Here is a 22,620-nt window from a genome sequence, read left to right on the forward strand (position 1 = left end):
ACGCATTTGTTACTGCCGCATCGCCTGCCATAAACCCTTCTTTGTTTGCCCACTTCCGTAGCCCAAATATTTATGGTCCTGGGGCATATGTTTGGATCCAGCAATTTATTTAACCTTCAAATGCGATGCTCTGCTTCCTAGGCCTTTTCTGCCAAAGGTGTCGCCATTCGTTGGCCCCAAAATTTGCCTACATTTGTTATGCTTTATAGGCCAAGGCTTAGTGGCAGCTTTTTGAGCGTGGGCTTGGAAATTTGTATGGCCAACAAATCAATGCGTGTGTCGGATTTAGTTTCCGCCATCAATTCGTTAACAGCGTTTTCAATCGCAGTAACTCGCTTTTCTATAAAAAAAGGTGTGCACATTACACTATTCCTTTCATGCGGTTTATTTACATCTGCAGCGCAGCATCGGCTTAAATTTTCCTTATTTTCTTCGTCACTTTTATTTACAATATAAATCGCACGAAATGGTCACGCGACTGACCGAACAATAAAAGCGCCGGCATTAATCTTCTCTGGTCCTCGCGTATGGTAAATGGTAAATGGGGCAGGATCGCATGTGGGCAAGGGGGCAAGGAGCGGGAGGGGGGTCAGGACAATGCACCCCTCCAATTTTGTTGCCAATTTCCGGATGCAATGCTGCGAATTTCCGTCTGGAAACTTCACAACGATGGCGACGAAATTGCTTAAATGTAAATAAATCAGTGGTAAGAAAATGTTTCTGTGGTCAGCAAGCGTCCACTCCTCGCTCTCATCCTCGTCCTCGTCCTGGTGGCCATCCTCACACGCCCATCCCCATCGTCATCCGGATCTGGATCCTTGTCTGCTGCGTTGTAAGTGTTGGCTTATAAATCAGGCCACTGCAGTGACAGACAGACAACACAGTGCAACTCTGCATTAATGGCGGCTTAAGTGTGTCGAGGGGCAAAAAAAGGAACTCGCTTAATTGCGGGGCATTTTGGTTTAATTTGGCACAACTCGACTCGCAGTAAAGTTTTATTAGCTCGTCGGGGCATAAATCAAGCGAGTTGCAGACGAAAAGTCGTTTGTCATTTCGAACAATCAATTAAACGCAAATGTCGCATAAATACATGAATTCTTTTGTGACGAAACTATTCATCATCTATCATCGCGGAGTCGCAAAAGGGCAGTAAAAAACTCTTTGTGTCAGAACTTTTAATTTAGGTAATAAAAATCAACGGGTATGGAAACAACCTAACTTTTTGGAAAGTATTGAACAATGGATGGATTTAGCCAAAATATTCGCAGTGAGTTTTTAGTATCGATAATAGTTTCTTGCTACTGAATTCGTTTGTTTTCATGTTTTTGCTTACGAAAAATTTCAACAACAATGGTGGGAGTGTTCCCAGTATTGTTGTCTGCCTCTAAATGTATTTATTTATTTTATGACTGCGGCTGTATTTCAACTCTCCGTGCTGCAGAGGTAGAAAAATCGCATTCAAATTGATTTTTAATATTTATTTATGATTTAGGAAACAATTGAGCGTCATTTTTCAGCCAACGGATGCATGATTTCCAGCCGCTCGATTGCCGCTTTATTGCCATCGCCTGATTGATGGCCTTCAGCGGCTGAGAGCTCATAGAAATGGTCTCAGCTCCGAAATGAGCATAAACAGGCGTTTAATTTATAATTTATGTGCCGCTTTTGATTAATTGTTTTCAATTTGGCGGCTTTACGGCCATGTTGGTCACCCCTTCTGTGGCTTTGCGGCCTGACATGTGGTCCACTTCAATTTCGGCCCGGCGTCTTGAGCTTCAAATATTTGATCTGTACATATGCGTTGCGTTGCGTTGCTGGCTTGTGTACCTATGCCCAGATTTCGGCATGTATGGCATATCTCGCTATCTAAACAGGTATTCCGGAACAACCGCAAAATTTACAAGTCATCAACGGCGGCGGCGATGCGGTCGAAATTTGCATAATTTGCTTTCCATGTAGGCCTGCTTACCGGCTCATAAATGCCGGTGACTATCATCTAACTCAGTTTCCTGTTCCGCCACTAACTTGTTCGGTGTTTGCGCTGCTTAAGCGAAAACAGTGTTAAGTGCTTTCGCATACAAAATTTACATGGCCGACAATTTTTGAGAGCTGTATCGGCCATGTTGCTGCTTCAACTAGTTGATGCTGCTGCGCCTGCTGTTGCCTTTGCTGCTGCTGTTGCTGCTGCTGCTGCTGCTGCTGCTGCTGCTGTACTCAATGCAGATTGTAGGCTGCCTTTGTTATTGTTCCTCTGCGGTTGTGTCGCTCGGCTTGACTTCCGCTTGTCCCTTTGTTTGCTCACGCGGCCCGTCAATATTTACCGTTGGCTACAAGGCAGTCCCGAGCACACAGGACACGCCCCGCGCCGCCCCCCGCTGCCACGCCCTCGTGTTTGAAAACATCAGCTTGCTGCAGCATCCTGTGTGCTCCAGTTAGTGGCCAAAACGGTGAAGTCGAGGGGAGACGAGGTCAGCGATCTTGGCTAACCTGCATTTAGCTACCACCTACCTTCCAATGTCATTGATAGCCACTCTTTCTGGATATAGATACATATATTCAAAAGTTCTAACTTGGATTGAGAGGATTCCCATTGCCATCAGTACACGTGCGATTTCGTTTTCGTACATTTTATTAAATTTAATTTATTAACTTTAGCCTAGTACTCAATTAAATATTTTACATGCAGTTGCTTAGCCTTTTAATTTTATTATGTTATGCATTTCTCCTTAGACTAGAATTTTACTTTCCCAGGGATTTGTATGCTTCTTCGCAAACCTGTTCGGATTTCCTTTCTCGTAGTTTGTTACGTATAAAATGCAAACTGGATTTGCTAATTTAAGTCGTTTATGAATCCTTCATTAATCGGTTACCTTAGGATTAGTGTTTCATTAAATTCTTTATGATCTTTTTATTACAATTTGAACTATGCTAAGTTGGAGCTTAAAGCTAGATGAATTTGATTTAGATGTTGTAAATGCCTTAGTTACGCTCAAGTTACAAGCTAAATGTTAATGGGAGTTAGGTTACTCGAACTAAGGTCAACAACAATTATGAATTCGTTTACTTAGCTAAAAGTTTATGTTTCTCTTTTGGCGCTTAAAGCTGTTGTTTAAAAATATATTAACAATTCGATTTAATGTTAGTTCCAATTATAGCTATAAGTGTTAATTGTATTCCGTAATTTACACGTCTTCTTAGGCTTAATGGATTTTTGCTGAGCTTCTCGTTTGCCTCGAACAATTTACATGCACAGTTTATTGTTATCTTTTTACAGGGTTTGCCTTCCATTTGGTATCATCGTATAATGTTATTTGCTTTCTTAAAAGAGTGCTAGCTAAGGCAGCTCTCCTCTGCTTTAAAATCAACTCAATTGCGGTTTTTCTGGCTCATCACATACAACTTATAGTCAATTTGTTTACCAATTATTCCCCGATTTTTCTGTAGTTTCTCATAGTTCTCGCTTTTGATTTGCATTCCCTGTTTGGCTCTGACTTCAGATTAGTTGCTCCTCCCGACCCACAGTTTAGCGTCAGAAGCGAGTTCCCGATCCGAGATTGCGATCCTGGGCGATCAGGATGTCCTCTCCGTTCAGCTGATGGTGCACCTCCTCCGGCACGGTCTTCAGCAGCTGGGGCTTGCCCTGAAATGGTATTGGGAAGATTGGGGTCGAGATGAGACACTTTGCCGCAGAGACAAAAACCGTATTTAGCCAAGTAAATAACAGGAGACAGCTCGGGGCAAGAAGTCCTAAAGAGCGCTGCTTTAAAATTAATGAGCCGCACATTATTTGAGTACTCACAGCTATTACAAATTCAAGTTTCCCGCCACCCTGCCCAGCAGAGTGTGCCAGCAAAAACGCTGCGTATGCGTAATATTTGGTTTTGCCAAAACCAAGACAAGCGCAAAAAGACGAAACCAACAAGTCTCGCAGCCATTTTCTCTGTTTTGTCCAACTCCCCTGGGCCAACACGGCCCGAAGTGTTTTGGTTTGGGCCGCCTTTGGGAGCCCAATCCGGGAAAAACAAGGGCCACATCAGTGACAAGCGAAAGGAGCAGCTCAAGGAAAGGCAACGCAAAAAATGCCCGAGATGGCAGTGGAATAAAACATTGTGAGTTCAGTCGCTGCTGCCTTTGATGATGATGTTGTTTTGCTGCCGCTTTTTTCCACTCCCTCCATCTCCTCCTGGTGCTCTTCTTCTTATTCGGGTCATAATAATTGCAATCATTAGAGTCAAAAGTTGCCACACCGCAGTGTCCTTTTGGCATGATATTGTTGTAAAAACGCAATTCTTTTGCTGGAACGAACATCGGCAGGGACAATGCAATGGCCAAGGCCTGTTGGCCTGCTCCACTAGCAGCAAATTCGAGGAGCAGAGGGCCAGGACGAACGCACTGCTGCGCTGCTGCGCTGCTGCGTTGGGAGTATACATAATGGGGTATTTATAAAGCGGCGGACAGAGACAATGAATGGCGGACACTGGCGGCTGGAGCGGGACAGCAGGCGGCTAGATTTTTTTATTATCCTGCAGCACATTCAGGGGTCATTTACCGCCTTGAACCCATTGAAAATGACGTCAAAGTTCTAGCTCGCTCTCGCTTCAGCCGAGTTTAAAGTTGTCTGTTGGGGGACCAAAGGTTATGGATTGCCAGAAAATTGCAGTGTCACTGGAATGAGGCGATTGTGAGTCATCTGTTGATCGATGACGCACTGGGCGGGCTAATCGATTGAAGGAGCGTAATGTATGGGATATTGTGATAGGAAGCGAACCAAAAGGGGAGATCTCTTAGGACCCAAAATGAAGTTGTTCAGTCGTGTTCCACTTAGGCGTTAAATATCTGCAGGCGGAGCAGTTTCCACTCGTAATTTTCTACATTTGAATACCCTTTCGGCGGTCGCAATCACTTCAGCAGTTATCGGTCCAACCGCAAAAACCCATTTTCCGCCCCAGCGGCTGCCATTTATAAGGGAAAAACGAAAACAAAATTGGGCACAAAAGATGGCCCCGAGGTGCTGGCGGTGCTGGTGGTTCGGGGGCCAAGATAAATGTTTCCTGCTACCGTTTCCCCAGCTTTTCCAGGCCAGAAGCAGTGCCAAAAATCCTTGCCCCCAAATCCACTTTGCATATTGATGCTTTCAACGTTTTGGACATTAGGCGAGAGAGTTGCCTTGACGACCGGTTCGCTATCAAGCAGGAGCAGCTGGAACGTCCAGGAATTGGGGAAGTACATCAAACTGACACTTACCACATCGCTGCCATAAAGGCTCATGCCCATGCCGACGATGCTTCCGTTTCCGCCATTGGCCGCTGTCAGCTGCTGCTGCTGCTGCTGCTGTTGCTGATGCTGATGCTGATGCTGTTGCTGCTGCGGGGGCAGTGGAAGCGGGCCAGGAACCGATGCCCCTGCCGAAGATGTTGCCACCAGGCCCATGCACGTCACCGGCTGCAGGAGCCCATCGCCAGTGGTCACCATGCTGTGGGTGAAGATGGGCGGCGGCGGCGTCGGCGAGAAGGTGGCCAATTGTGATGGATGCGACATGGTGACTCCGGTGATGGTGCTGTTCGTGCCAAACATCGGGCTCGTTGAGTACATGGGCATGGGATGATGTGCCAGATCGATCTGTGGCGGTTGGGCAGAGGAGTGGTAATGAGGTTTTAGTCATGTGATGATTTATATGCTGCGAGTTAGTTGCGAGCCCGAAGGTTGAAACAAAGGTAATTGATCGATGGCCAGAGTAAATGACAATGTGCAGCATAGCTAAATACAGCTAATATATAAACCACGGTACTTCAGGTCCCAGGTGGGGCGCCAACTAATTAGCAGCAGCTCTTTCTTAATTTTCTAAAATATTCGAAACTTCTAGTCCTTATTTACATAGCGAAACAATACGAAAATGAATCTTTTCTGGCGCACAAATTGAACGAACTGGTTGTACAGGACTGAAACATAATATTAATTATTTTCCGCCATTTAATGACATGGTGTAGTAAATGTGAAAAGTGTGCCAGTGGCCTGTGTGCTAATATGTATATGTGGTTCACCACGCATATTGCAGGCGTCGCGGACTCTGCGGTTGCACCGCCCCCACCTACCCCTCGCCGTGCTGCTGATAGTTAACATCGCGGCAGGCGTTTATTTAGCCAACATGGTTGCCGTGGCATACAAGAGGCTGGCTATGTGGTGAGCTACTACAATAATTGGCCCATCGGTGGCCCGTGTTTCTGCGAGCTGGCTTTGTGGGCGCGAGCATGCGACGCATGTTTATATGCTTATTTCCGTAATTAACGTGTTGCCGGGCGGGGCACGCTGGCGTTGCACTCTTAATGGGCACAACGGGATTTTGGTGAATTAATTTTTGCTCCATTCAAAGTGGAGTGTGTGGGGCATAGACTTCAAAATATCCAATTAAGTGCGGTAACAAAAGATTGTGTTATATGTAATAACGCGGTTCGTTTAAGGGTTTGTGCGACAGAAAGAAATCCAACTAAAAATAGTTCGAATAAATAATAGCCAAGGTATTAGCTGCATATCAAAGGCTGCTTATTTGGACTGCATGGAAAAGCACTCGAGTGCCAAGAGCATGTCGTGTAAAACTCGTCCATAAATGACAATAAACCCAAACAATGTCATTTTGTGAAATGGATGCCAGAACTGCGCTCATGTGGTTGCATTAATCGTTGTTTTGGTTTGTATTCCCAACGAACGAGTTCTCTTACAACACAATGGCTGTTCTAGTGCATTTGCTAGCTGTCCAGCCTGCATGTGTATATAGCCACCTACACTTGGTCGTAACTCAAGTCTTTTCAATAATTGAGGGGAATGAAAGCTGGTCGGATAAACAAAGAGATCTAGTCTGGGCAGAGCAAAAGTCCCGATGGGAGTGTGCCACAAAATCGGAACACAACTTGTCTGCCATGGCCAGACAAATTCGAAAAATGTGCTCCTCTGCTGTCGTATCTGTCAAGTTTATGTATTTACCTTTCACAGGCAAGTTCTTTGCAAATCTGGGCTCGGAGTCCCAGGTACTCAATTTTCTGGTCAAATTCCATCAAATATTTTATGCGCTTTCAGTGAGGGTATTCCTTCGCCATTATTCTACGTCTGTCCGATTTTCTGTGCCTTCTAAAGCCAGGTTTCATCTGTGTGCTACGGTGCGTATGTGTAATAACCAAAATTGCTTTTCGATGGAAGATAAATATTTTGCATGCCGGACGAAACATTTTTTTGTTCAAACGTGGGACGTAGGTTTATTGATTTGGTCAGCTTTTTATCGGGCGGATGATAATTTGTTTCTGTGGCTGCCCACAAATATTGCAGTAATTAAACTAGACTGCACAAATCATACAGATGAGTGGCATAAATTAAGTTTATTTTGAACAACCAATCACTAGGTAAATAACGAAATCATAACAAACTAAACACGCGTCGCATAGCCTTGAACGTAGAGATTGGGCGCTCCACCCACATTGTCGACCACGGCTCCAGCCACATAGCTTCTGCCGGAGGCTGTGGCCGCCTGCAAGTCGGCCAGAATCTCGTCGTCCATCATCACATTTACCTGCGAGTAGATGTTGGGCTCCGCCCGCTTAAGTTCCGCCTGCCTGCCCGGCCGTCCCAAGGTCGCGCTGCAGTAGGGGGCCATCCGCTGGACGCCCACCGGGCCGCTGACCAGAGGAGCGCTTAGTTCGCTATAGCTGAGCTCAGTCTGGGGGAGAAATTTGCAGAAAACAGAGAGGTTCAATCAGCATATCTTAGTTATTAGCTTGTCTGAAATTGTATTTGATACGCCATCTTCATTGTGGTCAAAATCGAAACTGCCGTTCTAAGCAAAGCAAACCAAACCACTAAGCTGCTGGAAAATGTCAATGATTATCCCAGTGCTATTTAAAAATCTGCGGTATTGTCAAATGCTTTCCCAGAGAATACCAAGCAGCACATGCCAAGTGACATGCCATTAATAACCTGGGGCAGGTTAAAGCTAATACACATCAGCCAGAACTCACGGCTCGCTTCTGACTGCTTTATGTCTGCTGCTGGCCGTCTGTTTGTTTAGGCCAGACACCGCCCACATCCGGCGCCTGTTTGTAATGTGTCTGCCGGCTGCTGGCCCTGCCCCTAGCAGTCATTTTCCAGCCAGAAGCAGCGGCGAGGCAGTGCACACACTTGGCCGTTTATTGCATTTCGAGGTTGCCGGCGAAGGGGCGGCGGGGCTGGAAACAGGATGCGCACATCCTTTGGCTCCTTAGCGGTGGCTGCTCCGCAGTCTCGAATGGCGCTGGGTACGCCTGCAACTTATTTTTATTAAATTCGCAAATGGAAAATTTATATTGCTGCAGCTGCTGCTGCTGCGGCTGCGGCTGCCTTCGGAGCTTCAGCTATCGCTTACTGCCTCTTGCTCCTGCGAATAGGGGCGTGGCTGGCACAGAGAAATTTCTACTTAAATGATTTTCAAATTATGTTGGTTTCCTCGCTTCTCGTACAACTGCAGATGATGCTGTTCTATTCCCATCAGAGCCATTGTTGTTTCGCTTCTTTTTCCACTGGCGACCTTCAGGAGTTTTTCACAAGAAACTTTTCCTTTTTTGTCAGTTGCAATATTTTGTAGCTCTCCAATGACAGAGTGCGGTAGTTTCAAATAGTTTTCTTTTCAGCCCCATTAGCTTTTTGTACAACTTATTTGTATCTTAATGTTTAATTTTTATCTAATTCTAATACGACCGAAGATTAGTTAGATGCTGCTAAACAGAATCCCTGTAACTTTCAAGTGGGAGCTTCCTTTAAGAGACTGCGCTGCGATTATCATGAACTATTTCATCGTTACCCCAAGAGACAAAGGAACAAGCTGCTGGCTATAAAAACCACCTAACCAGAAATATGTGGGTGGTGGCTGTTACCAAGTGAAACAATAAGGGGTGACCACCACCTGGCCTGCCGTCCATGGGTCATAAATTAAAGCTGCGATGGAGGCGAGGTATCTCCGGTGCCCGCCAGAGGAAGTGGATTAGGGTGTCGGGGTCCATGTCCCTAACTAACCTTCTGTTGCGGCTGCTGCTGCAGCTGCTGCTGTTGATTGGCATAAGCACCCATTTTGCTAACGGGAATGAGTGTATTATACTGGATGTACTGGCCATGGCCGGGAGGCGGCGCTGTCTTCTTGTCGACCACCGCGTACGTGGGCATCAGGTGATCATAGGTGCCGGAGGTTATCACGGCATTCTGCTCGGCCAACGCCGCCGTGGCGTAAGTGCGACCATGACCCTTTGTCGTCCACTCATCGTCCAGGTCGTGTCCGTCTGCAAGAAAAAAAAATAAGAAAGGGATAATGGGATTCAGCCCCGTGGGCATTAGGGATTAGCTCGGCGACCGTTATAATCGAAGCCACCTGTGGAAACTCACCCAACCCACCTTGCGGTATGATGTCCGGATTCTTGTCGATGCTGTCCAGACTGCTCGTCACATGGCACGTCTCCCGGCCGATGCGATGCATATCCTGCACTGATTGCCCGCCATTGTGGCCCAGCGTGCCGATGACGAGGCTGCCATTGTTGTTGCTCGCCAGCAGGCCCAGACTGCCGTTCCCGTTGGCCGTGGTGCCGCCCACTCCGCCGACGCCGCCACCGCCGCCCAGCCCACCGCCGTTGCCGGTGGTGCCGCCCACGCCGCCCACGCCGCCGACGCCGCTTCCCGGATGCGAGTAATTATTGCGATCGCGCCCCGAAGAGCCGCGCACACGCACCACAATCACAATGATGAGGGCCACCAGGAAAATGCTGCCCACGATGCCGGCCAGAATGCCGAGGAACGGCCGGATGTCCTCGATGACGGGGGCATAGGCCAACGAGAGGTCTGCGAGAGAGTGAGGGAAAGTAAAAAAGGGGAAACCGGAAAGAGACCAGAGATTGGAGGATAAGCAAGTGCTCCTCCATTTACATACTGCCCTAAGTGCACAGATAAAAACCGGAGAGCAGGCACAGCTCCTTTGAAACGAGTTGTACTTCATGTGACTTAGTGATTTAATCGAGTCGCGAGTGAAAGAGCCTAAGTATGCTGCAGTGCAGCGAATCTTCTGTGCCGCCTACTTTTTGGCACCTTTCAAAGTGGTTCTTGTGACAGCTATGGATTTTTCTCTGTGCACCGCCATTCTCCTTCGTCCTTCCAGCGACACTGCATTGTTTTATGAGCTGCTAACTACGTTCCGTTCTTGGTCCAGTCTTCGTCCTGTGGCTGTTGTTGCTGTTGTTGCTGTTGTCGGTGGCAGTTTCTGTGGCACGTGCCTTGAATTTAGTGCCGCCTTAATGAGCTGCATGTGTGTGGGTGCATGTGTGCGTGTATTTGTGTATTTGTGCATATCTGCGAGTTGTAATCCAACCCGCTTTCCACCGCCAACCCCTGGTTGCTAATTTCGGTCTCAGTCCGTGTCGGCATGTCGAGAATTTTTAGTGACCCAACATAAAAAGGGAACAGGAAAATAAAACCATTTGGCATACGGATTTATTTGTGCAGCTTTTTTGGTGGGGTGAAGTTGTTAAAGTGAATTAATGGTGCTATAAACCGAAAAATTTGTAAGTGGCAATTAATTACAGCAAATATAAAACTAACATATTATTTCAGACGGCTAAGGGAAACAAACACAAATAAATATTTAATAACTAAAACTACGTATAACAACAAATCATAACTCAAATGAAAATTCTTATTTAAATAATAACATTGAACTAATATTAAATCAAACAGTAATAAGCAAACAAGGCAGTAGTACAAATTAAAGTGTAAATAGTTAATAGAAAATTATAGAAAAGGAGAGTCCACCGCTACCTTCTTGCTGGTCAGCGTCCGTGCCCTCGTCGTGGCTAATTCCCTTGCCCAGATCTAGGAACTCATCCTCATCGCAAACGCAGTCGCTGGTCGTGGTCGCTGTCGCTTTTGATTTTGATTTGGGATAGGCAGGCCTAAGTCCTTGGAAGGACTTAGTGAATGTTATTTTAACTAAAATAGAGCGTGCAGTTTGAAATAAGGCATAAGGGTAAGAAATGTTAGCAAAACTTGAGCCGGAACTAGGAGACAAATGAAGCAGCTGTAAGTGCAGGCCCTTGCCAATTAATTTATAGGCAGTGAGCAAGGACTCGGACCAGGACATGCATGAAATTGCAAACGCACAGAGAGAGAGGAGAATGGCAGGACAGCCCGCATCACTGGGGCCACATGTAGGTGGGATTTGCTTCTCGAAACTGGGAGACTCGCTGGGTGAGTCCCGTGTGATTAAACTCACCCGTCTGCTTCTCCGGATCCTTCAGCGTGTAGACCTGCAAAATAGTGGCGTTGCTACGGCCCTTGCTGTTGTTGGCGATGAGGAAGACATTGTAGCCCATGCCGGGCACCAGTCCGCTTACCTCAAAGTACGGTCGCCTGCAACGAAGTTGAATCGATATTTGAATGTCCAAATCAAGAACGAGGAAACCGCAAAAAAGGCCAGAGCCGGAGCCGGAGCCAGAGCAAAGAGCAGGACAAATGGGTTTCGGCGAAGGAGCAGCAGCTGCAGGATGTTCACATCGCCATGGATCCCTGGATCCAAACGTAACCATGGCCATGCGTTCTGTTCGATGCCACGGCTCGTTGGGCTTGTTGTAATGCAGAAGTCACACGGCGTGTGATTCTGATTGCTCCGTGTCCATTCCGCCTCTTTTTCCTGGTTTTTGCCCCCTTTTTTCTTTTGCACAGTGCCGGCATTCGAGGCGTACTCACTTTGATTTTGAAATTTTGGGATGTCGTGTCGTTCCGTTCATGTAAACCTCCATTATAAAGTCCTGCTGCAGGCCGCCATTGAAGCCCTCAATGCATTCGATTTGGAAGCCCGTGGATGTCTGGTTGAGCACCGTGCAGTTTAGCAACGGATCCGGCTCGCCTGCAAGCGAGGAGACGGAGAAGCAGAAGGCGGTATTTATTATTCCGACTTAGTGGCAGATCAAGCAACAAATTGTCGGCACCCCCAGCATTTGTCTACGGCTTTTGCATGCGCACACTCTTCAAAATCAATAAGCTAACTCGCAGCGCAAGTTTGCCTAATCCAGCCGGAAAAAGCGGAGCGCCAAAGTGCCAAAGTCATCGACAAATCAGCACAGCGGGACTTGCCAAGGCCCAAAACAAAACATAAACAAAAACAGAAACCGCTGAAAGCAAAGCTCTAGCCCACGGCTGGAAGTTTTGCTGATGGACCTGCAGATACCCTGTGGCTGAACATTATGTACTTCGATATTCAATATGAATAAAATGACGGATTTTGGCAAACGTTTGATAATAAATTCAATTTAAATAATTGGGAACATTACATAATAAACCTCCCTGAGTGTCGAATAAGCCTTTTAAGCCCTGGCTGACCCAAAAGCTGTCGGCACCAAGGCACGTAACCCAGCATACAGGTGAATCACCCATCCCCGATTGCTACTCACCTGCTGGGAATATTGTGTATACGCAGGGTTCACTTTGATCGCCAATTTCGTTGGTGGCCCAGCAGAGCAGCGTTCCGTAGTCCTGGCAATGCAAAGAAGAAATCGCAAACACGGCATCAGTACGAGTGTGGGTGGTGAAAGGATGCGGCGGCATGGGGGTCCAGTTGGGGCAGGTGGGGCAGGGATAAGGGGCTGGGTTGAGTGACAATGCATTTCGTTGGCTTAATTTATGCATGCACTGCGGCGATGGCAACGCCGTTGGCAACACACCTTTTCAACCTTAATTGAAAATTCAAAACCGCAACTCGTTTGGAAAATTATGTGCTGGCCCTCAAGGGCGTGCCACGGACTGATTTATATGGCCTCCAGGAGTGCACCAGGATACGGATTCGGAATGGGTATGGGTATGGGAATGGGAATGGGAATGGGCATGGACATGGGTCTGATGTGGTGGACTTACATTCTCCGTCATGGGCGTGTAATGGGCAATACTCCGGCCCCGATCCACGGCCACTTGCGAAGCCGGTATGTCAACTGTTTCGCCCTGAGTTGCATTGAATTTCCAAACGTAGGTGGCCTCCGCGGGGTTGGCATCAATTTCACAGGCCACCTTGACGGTTTCATGTCGGCCCGAGCTGTAGGAGATTCGCTGGCGAGGTCGGCAAACAGGAGCAACTGCAAGGAGACAAAGCGCAGGACATCGTTTTCAATTGCATGGCTATCTGCATAATTAAAGAAAAACATTCGCCCAACTTGAGCTTGATGTTCGCTCGATGGGAGCAGGAGCATTTCAATCGACGAAAACGACGAGCACTCCTGGATTTTGCACAATTAAATATTTAAAGCAAATGCCAGCATTGTCGCCTCGTTTGTGGCTGCATTGTTGCTGCTTAATTGATTTATTTGTCTGATTTACGGGAAAAATTCAATTTGTCTCTGGCAGGATAAGTCGCAAACGGACACTGACGGACAGACGGATACTTGTCCGTCCTGCTGTAATTGCATTGTGTAACGTGTTAGTTACAAATTGCAATCAAAAGATCCACTTCGTTTTAATTAAGCTGTTATGTAAATTAACACACTGCAGCTAAGGCCAAGGACGAAGGACGAAGGACGAAGGACATTCTACTCACAGCGTATGTCCAGCTGGACGGGATTGCTCTCGCCGTCGCCCTCCCGATTGCTGCCCACACAGGTGTAGATGCCACTTCTCGCCCGGCTGGCGTTTTGGAGCACCAGACTCTGGTTGGAGACGGCGATGCCTTCGGCTGGGTTGTTGGTTAGGATCTTGCCCTGAAATGGAAAGCCAAAAGTGAAAAGTGAAAGGTAAATTGAAAATGGAAAATATCGAATACCGAATTGCACGCCCCTTCGTGTGTGGCGCAATAATTTATTGCATTGCATTCAATTTACCGATAACTGCTAAATTGAAATAAATTTCATTTCCCAAAGCTAATAACACTTTTATGTGGCGTTACATTGCGCATACGCCCCGCCGGCCGGAGGGCGGGACTGCTGATTGAAGACCCGCTGGCTGCTGCATAAATTAGGCCCGGTCTGCATAAATTGTTAAGTGCGCTCACAGCCCAGTAATTCAATAATAAATTGTGTGCTCGTTTCTATGTGTGGGCGTAGAGTAGACTCCCGTTTTTTGGCCCTTGGCAGCCCTAAAATATGCAACAATTATGCGTTCCATTGCGGCCGGAGTTCTGGGCTTTCGATCAGCCAGCCGCCAAAGGCTAATGTATGTATGGCATATAATGAAAATGATAATAATAATACCGCTGCTGCTGTTAAGAGGCTTGCTTGCCTGGGCCCGAAAGTGCCCCAAGTCGTATTAAATTAGCCGCGAGTTGGCAAAAGCAGTGGGGTGTTCAATTTACTTTCGAAAGTTGCGGGATGGAAGGTGAATCGCGTGTAGTATGGCATCTGTCTGTCACTTACATTGTGCCGCCAGCTAACTTCGTATATCCAAGGATTCGATTTGATGTTGCACTCGAAGAAGACATCGATTCCCTCGCGCAGAGTGGAGTTCAGCGAATTGGTTCCCAGTTCCAGACTCACCACCGGTATGTCTGCGAATGAAAATAGCGTGAAAATTGGATAGAAGTCATTGTGTCTTGCTGCCAACGAAAGGAGACTTTGCTGCCATGACATCGGGGTGGCTAATTACTTTAAATCGCCTGGCCAGATGAGTAATAAACCTGGCAGGCAAATAAAATTCCGCAAGCGCCGGGCCAAAGATGTAATTACTGTGTAAGCCGCACAAATTAGCCAATTTAAGTTGCTCAAATGTTCAGCACTCCCCACTTTCGCTCAACTCGCTCTTCTATTTTTTCCGTGCCAGCTTGTTTGTTTATGATTATACTTTTTCCGTTGGCCAACTCGGCAATTAGGCCTTCAAATTGGCGTTCGGCGGTGGCGCGTGGGTGGGTTTGCCTTGCCACATTTTAACTTGATTAATTCGAAATTGGCTCGCGAATGCGAATCAATTAAGCTTATTAAGCAATCTATCAAATTGAGCAAACAGTGCACCCCTCGCTCCGAAGAACTCGTTTCGCGGAGTATGAACCAGATATTTCAATCGAATCGAGTTCGGGCGGCGGCTGTGCAGCAAAAAGTGGCAAAGTTAAAAGGTAAGCAACAAAACCGCACTCCCAAGGCAAACAGGAAGCGGAACTCGTCCTTCTTCATTGGAGTGACGAAGGGAGCGGCGGTGGCTTTGCCATTTAAATTTTGTGCAAACAGGTCGAAAACTGTAAAAGCGTAAAGATGACTTTGCAGGCGGCGTTGCGGTGCTTGTGGCGGGTTAAAAAGTTTCGCAAGTTTTTGTGGAAAAGTTTCACCGGCGGCCGCTGGAAATTAATTTGCCAAAACTTGCGCAGCTGAGGAGAATCGAAGAAAAATATGGACCACTACATACATATATATATATATGTATATTTATAATGCAGAGGTTTGGAGGAGGTGGCGTACAGCGATTTTAAAGCTGCTCGCCGGCTTTATGCTTTCGGTTTCATTAAAAACTTTGGCCCTTCGAATTAAATATTAATATTAAGCAAAACTCACGATAAATGTCCAATTTCCAGCCATCCTCCATGCCGGACTCGGGTATCATGCTCTGCTCCGCGCGGCACGAGAGGAACTTGCCGCGGTCCTCGATGGTGGGCGTGAATGTCAGCACCGAGGTGGTAAGATTTCCGTCCGGTGTAGCCTAAATAAGAGGAGGAGTTGGGCGAGAGATCGGGGCAATCAGTTAGCGGCTGAGCAGTTGGCCAAGACAAAGGACTCGCAAAGGGTTGGCACGTCCTGCCATATGGATAGGGGGTGACTTTTAATTGAGGTCCTTGCTACGTGACTGCCGTTCGAGCAACTTCAATTACCACAAAGCATGTGTACGGCGCTGTCTCGGTGGGGAATGGAAAGTGTACTCTGGGGCAGCCATTAACAGGGCTGACAGGCATTTCAAATTTGCATGTTTATAAACATTTTGCCCAGGGTAGCGGACGGATGAGCCTGACTAGCTTGAAACAATCTTCGTCACACCGCTCCTCTTTGGCAATTTGAATATTTTATATAAACTTTAATTTAAATTTTTACTTTCAGAAAATTCTTTAAACAACTTATCAGTTTAGTTCAGCTTCTACACATACAAAGAAATTCAATCAGTCGCGCTCGACAACTGTCACAGATATTTGAGCCAAGTGGCTTCCAAGAAAACATTACAGGACCTCATGCAAGTCGAACTTGGTCGGCTGCCCTGCGCTTCCACTTACAATCTCATGAGTATTCTTCATGGGGGTGCTGCCCTTCCACCAGGTAATCGTCGGCGCTGGACGTGCTCCGATGACAACGCAGCTGAGCTGATAAGAATTGCCCGCCGACAGAGCTCGATTCTCCCCCTGCAGCTTCACAATCAAGGGACGCACTGTTGAAGGCGATAGAATTTAATTAGTTAGGCCCGGACTGAAATCGAACTGGACGGGGGAACTGGGCTGGGGAGGATTGGGGTGTTCAAGGACTCCCGGGGCCAGGGCGTACTCACGGTTCATGTCCAGGACGACGCTGCTGATAATTGGCGTTGTCAAATTATTGTTCTCCGCCCGGCACGTTAGCTGCATGTGAAGATTCCGGCGCTCCAGCCGCGGCAGGGACAGGGTATTGCCCACCCGCCGCTCGGACAGGGGTTGGCCCACACTGGCGTTCTTGTAGACGGTGTTGCCGTGCAGCCAGGTGACCCTCGGCTGCGGCCGACCTGTGGAAGGCGGAGGAGCATTGGGGAGTTTTTACAAGACGCCCGGACAAGGAAAGAATTATCGGGCTTGTGGGAAACGTGTCCTTCTGCGTGTGCGTGTGCGTGTGGCTGTGACTGTGCCTGTGTGTGCAACTGATATGTTTGCCATACGGCTTAGACTTGGAGTTGTCTCTGCGTTTAGCTGCTAGCATTTTAGCCGGTCCTCTGTTTGTTTATGTGCTCACAAGTGCAAGGAGTGGATGAGTGTCTTTCACTGGGCATACTTGTATGTGCTGTGCGGTCTATATGAATCGGTGTTTGTGGGCTGTGGGCTGCGTGTGTGGGTGTGTGGGTGTGTATTCAAGTGCCTTTCGCTGTTTCATTTGTTGTCTTGTTTGGCTTTTAGCAATTCTCAAGTGCTCTCAATGCAATTTGTGTGGGCATTGTGTGAGCTCCCGAGCTACCGATTGTCTGCACTTTGCTTTTCCAGCTCCAGCCCTTGTTTGAGTACGCGTTCGTGTCCGTGCAGCCGACAGGCGGGTGGAAATTAAATAAAATGTGAAAATCTTTCGCCTGCATTTTCACGCTCATCACTTTTAATTGTCAGACACAAGCGTTGCAGCGTCAACACTTTTCCACACACACACGCACACACATCTTACCTATATGTAGGGTATAAAAACCAGCAAGGACTTACCGCCGATGGCCACGCACGTGATGTTTATCCCAGAGCCCTCGTTGTAAGGACCCAGCGTGTGATCCTCGATGGTCACACCCTTGCTGTCCAATATAATCACCGACTCGGGCGGAACTGAAATGAGGAAAGTATAAAGACTCTTAAGTATTGCGGCTGCACCTTGCACCCCACAAAGTCGCCGCCGAGCGACATGCGATATGCGATATCGACTCTGAAAGCCTCCTTGGGCTGTCAACTCATCGTGAAGGCTTGGCTGTCACTGCTTTAAAGTACTACTTATGCTGTTGCCACTTTGCAAAGTGAAAAATAAAAGGAACGAACTTCGGGCAGGTGCAGTCGAAGTTAAGCGAGGAATTTCAACTTTTTTCCCTGCGGAGCTTTAATTTTTGTTTCCCATTTTCTTGGGACTTACCCATGCTGGCGTTTTCATTGTTTTGACTGCTCTGCAGTGCTCTTGCCTTATTATTTTTGGCTATGTGGGTGAGCCAACTTGGCCAACTATTTTGAGCCGGGCAGCAACCCCATTATCATCGCTTTGCTGGCAAATTTGCTTGGCCCGATCAGGTCCTGGGAATTTCCTACCCCTTCCGAGCTTTACAAGCAGCGGCAAGTTGTCCCAACTGTCCACCCCGGACTGGGGCAACTTTTAATCTAATATCTTCTTTAAAGTTTTATCCTCGGCTCCTTTTTCCCTTTTTGCAATTTCCCAACCAACGTACAAAGTTCTAAATCCTGCCATGGTTTTACGCTTCACATGTCACAGACAAACACACGCACACACACTAACAGACTGAGCATGTTCAACATGCTCAAGAAGTTTGTAAAACACGGCCACGCCCCTGCCGCCCCTACCGCCCCCAGCCCTTTGCGCTTCATCTAGCAGCAGCGACGTCGGCAGCAACTATTTACCAACAATATTCGGCCAGGCCAACTCCGCCGGCCATATATTTCAGCTAAACGCCTTTGGAAACGCATATAAATTTTAATGGTAAATTGCAGTTGCGCCCGCCTCAATGCACAGGTATCCCTACTTCCCTACATCCCATTGCCCTCGGAGTTGCGCAAAAAACAAGCTCCAAATTGAAACTTCTGGCTCGGGTTAAAGCTGCCCCTTAGATTATTGCATTCGAAATATGGCAGCAAATGGAAATGTACTTTTGTTCGGCTGGAAGTTTGTATCTAAATATTTACCTACTATTTTTACGAGGTACTGCTGGTCGGTCAAAATGCCCACATTGCCAGCGCATACCCTGCATACCCAATTCCCAGCCGAAATCCATTTAAAAGGCAAGGAATTCAATTCTGAACTTGCACCCTGCACTCGCTGGCCTGCCATTTCGCCTCCTTGAGCGGCTTTAACCAGCCACGTTTAAGCTTCTCGCCAAGTTGGCACTTTAAAATCTGTTTGCCAAGTGCAGAGTGCAGAGTGCCACAAGGGGAGGCAGTAGCTAAAAAGAAGCGAAAACTTGGCAGCCCGAACATATAGTTGGCGTCTTATTCTGTAACTAATGTGTTTGTCCAAGAGCTGAGTGCCGTGGTTGGCCGGGCCAGAACCAAGCAGCACTGAGGACTGGAGAACCCGGACCCGGACCCGAACCCGGACCAAGGATATGTCGTTGCACAAATTAGCTGCTCAATTATGCTACCCCGCACAGTGTGGGCAAACAGACAGGACAGGGAAAGGAGAAAGGAGAAAGGAGAGAGGAGCGAGTGGCTCAATACTTACTTATGACAGTTAAATTCACTTTGGAGTTGCGAGTCGGACTCTTCTGGAAGTCGACGCGGCAGCGATACTCGCCCGTGTCGTCCTCCGTGGTGGACTTGATGGTCAGCGTGCCAGCACGTCCTTCCACGTGGAAGGAGAGCCGCTCCCGGTAGGTCTCATCCGACCAGTGCGTTCCCTGGGCGAAGTTCGAGTCGCGTGTGTCCACACTGAAATGGGAAAACAGACGAAAATCAAGGCGTACACTACGAGAAGTGCATCTAAAATCGAAAATAAATGAAACTGCAGGATATCAATAGTATCCTGTGCTATCCTAGCTTACTTAAGAACCCCCTTAAGTTGCGTTGGCCTCAGGTTTTCTCTCAGTGTGTGAGTGGGAAATTAAAAGAATTCCTGTGTATCAGCTCGAGCCAATGGAAAACAAAAGTCGCCCACACGCCCCACGATGAAAGTTGTTTTTTGTATCGCCAACAGCGTAATTGGGTTCAGCAATGAATTAATAATACACACCCGCCCACTTCGCTGTAATTTATTGTTTTCGCTTGAAATTTCCGATTATTGATTATTTCTTTCCGCGGATACTCGGGGTAACGAGCTCATTTTGGTGGTCAATCAATGGTCTTAAAGTGTCTGCTCTGCCTCCCCAGCCGCGAGATTTCGCCCGAGTTGGGTTTAAAAGTTTCGAAAGCGGGCGGCGCCTGATTTGGGTCAACATTTAGCCAAGTGGCGAAGTTAATTGGGTTTAAAGCTTTCCTCTCGGCATTTTTAGTCCGGGAGCTGGGCACACATAGTTAATTATGCACGTTTCGGCGTAATATTCTATCTTTACGTCCCTCTAACTGAACGAAAGACGCTTTTAATTGAGATCCCAAGTAATCCTCGCCCGAGGGAGCCAAGTTTGAAGCCCGATTTGTGTGTTTTTGCCTAGTGATAGGCCACAACTTATGAATTAAACATTTAGGCTTTCGACTTGCGAACTGAGTTGGCGATTGGGTTCCAGCTCAGCCAATGGCACCTATATTAGATCTACAACCATCGCTTTTCCTTTTACGAGTACCAATGCGCCATAAATTTGTTTGCGCATGAGTCAATCTTAGCCGCAGGTCCATATGTCTTCTACTACAACTGCTAGCATTTTTTATTGCATTTAAATTTTGATTTCCTCGCCACATATGGCACACTTGAACGAACTGAAACTGGGCCGGATAATGAGGTTCTGGCGGAAAACATGACGCCGAGGCATCAGATGTCAGCTGGGCAATGAAAAACAACGAACGGATTCCGGAATTGAGCTGTCGGTGAGCTGGGGGAAAATTTAATTTTCGCACTGGGCGTGGTTTTTGCACTGGCTACTCGGTTTCTTTTTATGATTAATTTACTTGCTGAGTGGTTTTTAATTACAAACAAGAGTTGAGCTCCGCTCGTCGGAGCCCTTTCTCCTGCGGTCGTTATGCAACGCTAATTACTACTTTCGCTCGAGTCATTTGCAAGTCCTTGAAGTGCCCGAAGTTCAATTAGTTTTGGCCGCATGTCAATGGCCTGGCCAACTGGCTGCCTGGCTGCCTGGCAGCCTGGCAATCAGCTAATCACCAAGACTCTGGCGCACTGGCTGCTCACATGCGGCGAACTCGGATGAATCCAATTAAAGTTTCACTCCTTTGATGTAGTCGTGTATATCTGCGAGATACAAGATACTAGATACTAGCTACTCGAAACTAGAATGCCGAGGACCAACCACTGCGACATTATGTCAGACATGAATAATTGAAAAAGTTTTGCTGCCGAATGTAACCTTGGAGCACAGCGAGCTGGGATTGTCGAGAAAGTTTCCCTCGATTTTTGGATGCCTGGAAGCCTGGCTGAGTGGCTGCCACCCGCCCTCTGTGTATAATTCACTAGTTATGCTAATTTCAGGCCTGCAGCCTGATGGACGAACTCCCCAAAACAGACAGGACAGAAAAAAAAGAAATGTCTAATTAGCCGCCATTAAATCAGAATGAAAATTGCCCGCAAATACGGCAACTGACATGTGCAGGTCTCCGTTTTCCGCCACGCCCCCGTCCCCGCTTTTCCGATCCAATTTCCCGCCTCATCTGTCGGCGTGTTTGTTGCTGGCTCTTCTGCCGGCTGAGTGGCGAGCGGGTTGAGTGCGTCAAAAGTTGTCTGCGGTAATCAATTTTGTTTATTTATGGACCCGTGCGTGCCAACGTGTCTGTCTGAGTGTGTGTGGTTGAAATGTTTGCGGTCAGGTGGGTCTGCGGCCTGTGGTTCTGCATTTGACACGACGGCTTAAAGATTTAAGAGCGCCTCTAAAAAAAAGAACCGTGCCACTCAAACTTCTGGGCCTCCTTTGAATTCCGCCCACCATTCCCACCTACCAGCCGCATGCGGGCGCAGAATGGATTGAACAGCGCTCGGCACTCACCTGTAAATGGGAGTCTTCAGGCCAACTTTGTACCAGATGACCAGCGCCACTCGATCCTCGTAAATGGGCGGGGTGACGTTGCAGGGCAGGCGGCCGACCGTGCCCATTATGGACTCGGATAGCACGGGAGGTCCTGCAAAAAATTTGAACGATTAGGTGGTGTCACATTCGAAATGTACTGGGGAAAATCATGAGCCATTTATGGTGTATCTATCCTTATTTAAAGGTAATACATAATTTTAATTATCTTAAGAAATTACATGCGATAATACGCTACCTTTAACTAAATATGTTGTATTTCCTAATTCTAGAACCTTGTTGTAGTTTCTAGATTCTTCGTTTATTTTCAAGCAATTAAATGTGTTTATAAGAGTGAATTTTCTGATTGTTTAGACTGCGTTAACATATGACGACAGTTTTTCCTGTGTAGCAGACGGAAACGGAAAGAATCAGCCCGAGCAGCAGGGAAGTGGTGGCAGAAATGTAAAAAAACTGGCTAACAAATGATGTATAATTAGCCGAGGGCATTAGCACTTTGTTATTGGACCAGACCCCCCAAAAAGCCAAGTTGCGGGGAGCACGCTGCGATCTTTCGCTTGGCCCAACTAATAATGCTATAAATAAAAGCGAAGAGAACGGGCCAAAATGGCGGAATGAGGGGATGGAGATGAGGGGGTTTTGCGAGATAAAAGTGACGTAATGGGCGCGACGTCTTCATCGCTGTCCTGCGCCTTTTTCTTCCTTCGTCTTCTCACATTAAAGTGAAATTAGCGAGCAAATCCTTTTTTTATGCTAATTTCGCTCGGCTTTCAAGACGGGATTGTTCTTCCTCATTTTGCCGCCTTCCATTATTTTGCTGTCTTTTTGTGTGTGTGTGCGTTACTTTTGCAGCCATTTTTTGAGTTATGTCCTTTGGCTTGGCTTATTTTCCGAGTCCTTGCTCTTAACAATTTCCCTTTTGCTCGGCATTTATTTGTGTTATTTCTGGCCTGCACTTAAGATTCGTTTGCCTTTTCATTATTCTCAGTTGCTTTGTGCGCTCATATTTCGCCGCCTTTGTTTAAAGCGCGGGACGAGAAAGCGAGAGATTACTGT

General features: G+C 47.2%; 1 protein-coding gene across 1 annotated transcript; it reads right to left on the reverse strand.

The window, feature by feature from the left end:
- Positions 1-2,698: 2,698 nt before the first annotated feature.
- LOC6547590 lies at positions 2,699-21,653 on the reverse strand. The gene is made up of 18 exons (XM_026980881.1): positions 21,526-21,653; positions 19,104-19,309; positions 17,378-17,491; positions 16,492-16,701; positions 16,223-16,374; positions 15,516-15,660; positions 14,391-14,521; positions 13,580-13,739; positions 12,907-13,121; positions 12,447-12,528; positions 11,743-11,902; positions 11,270-11,406; positions 10,816-10,986; positions 9,406-9,846; positions 9,034-9,293; positions 7,559-7,705; positions 5,245-5,619; positions 2,699-3,640 (listed from the first exon to the last, which is right to left on the reverse strand). The coding sequence occupies exons 1-18, from the start codon at positions 21,630-21,632 to the stop codon at positions 3,530-3,532; spliced, it is 3,324 nt and encodes a 1,107-aa protein (XP_026836682.1). The 5' UTR covers positions 21,633-21,653; the 3' UTR covers positions 2,699-3,529.
- Positions 21,654-22,620: the final 967 nt, after the last annotated feature.

This window comes from Drosophila erecta, unplaced genomic scaffold (assembly GCF_003286155.1).
Source record: "Drosophila erecta strain 14021-0224.00,06,07 unplaced genomic scaffold, DereRS2 tig00000092-arrow-pilon, whole genome shotgun sequence".
NCBI classification, from domain to species: domain Eukaryota; kingdom Metazoa; phylum Arthropoda; class Insecta; order Diptera; family Drosophilidae; genus Drosophila; species Drosophila erecta.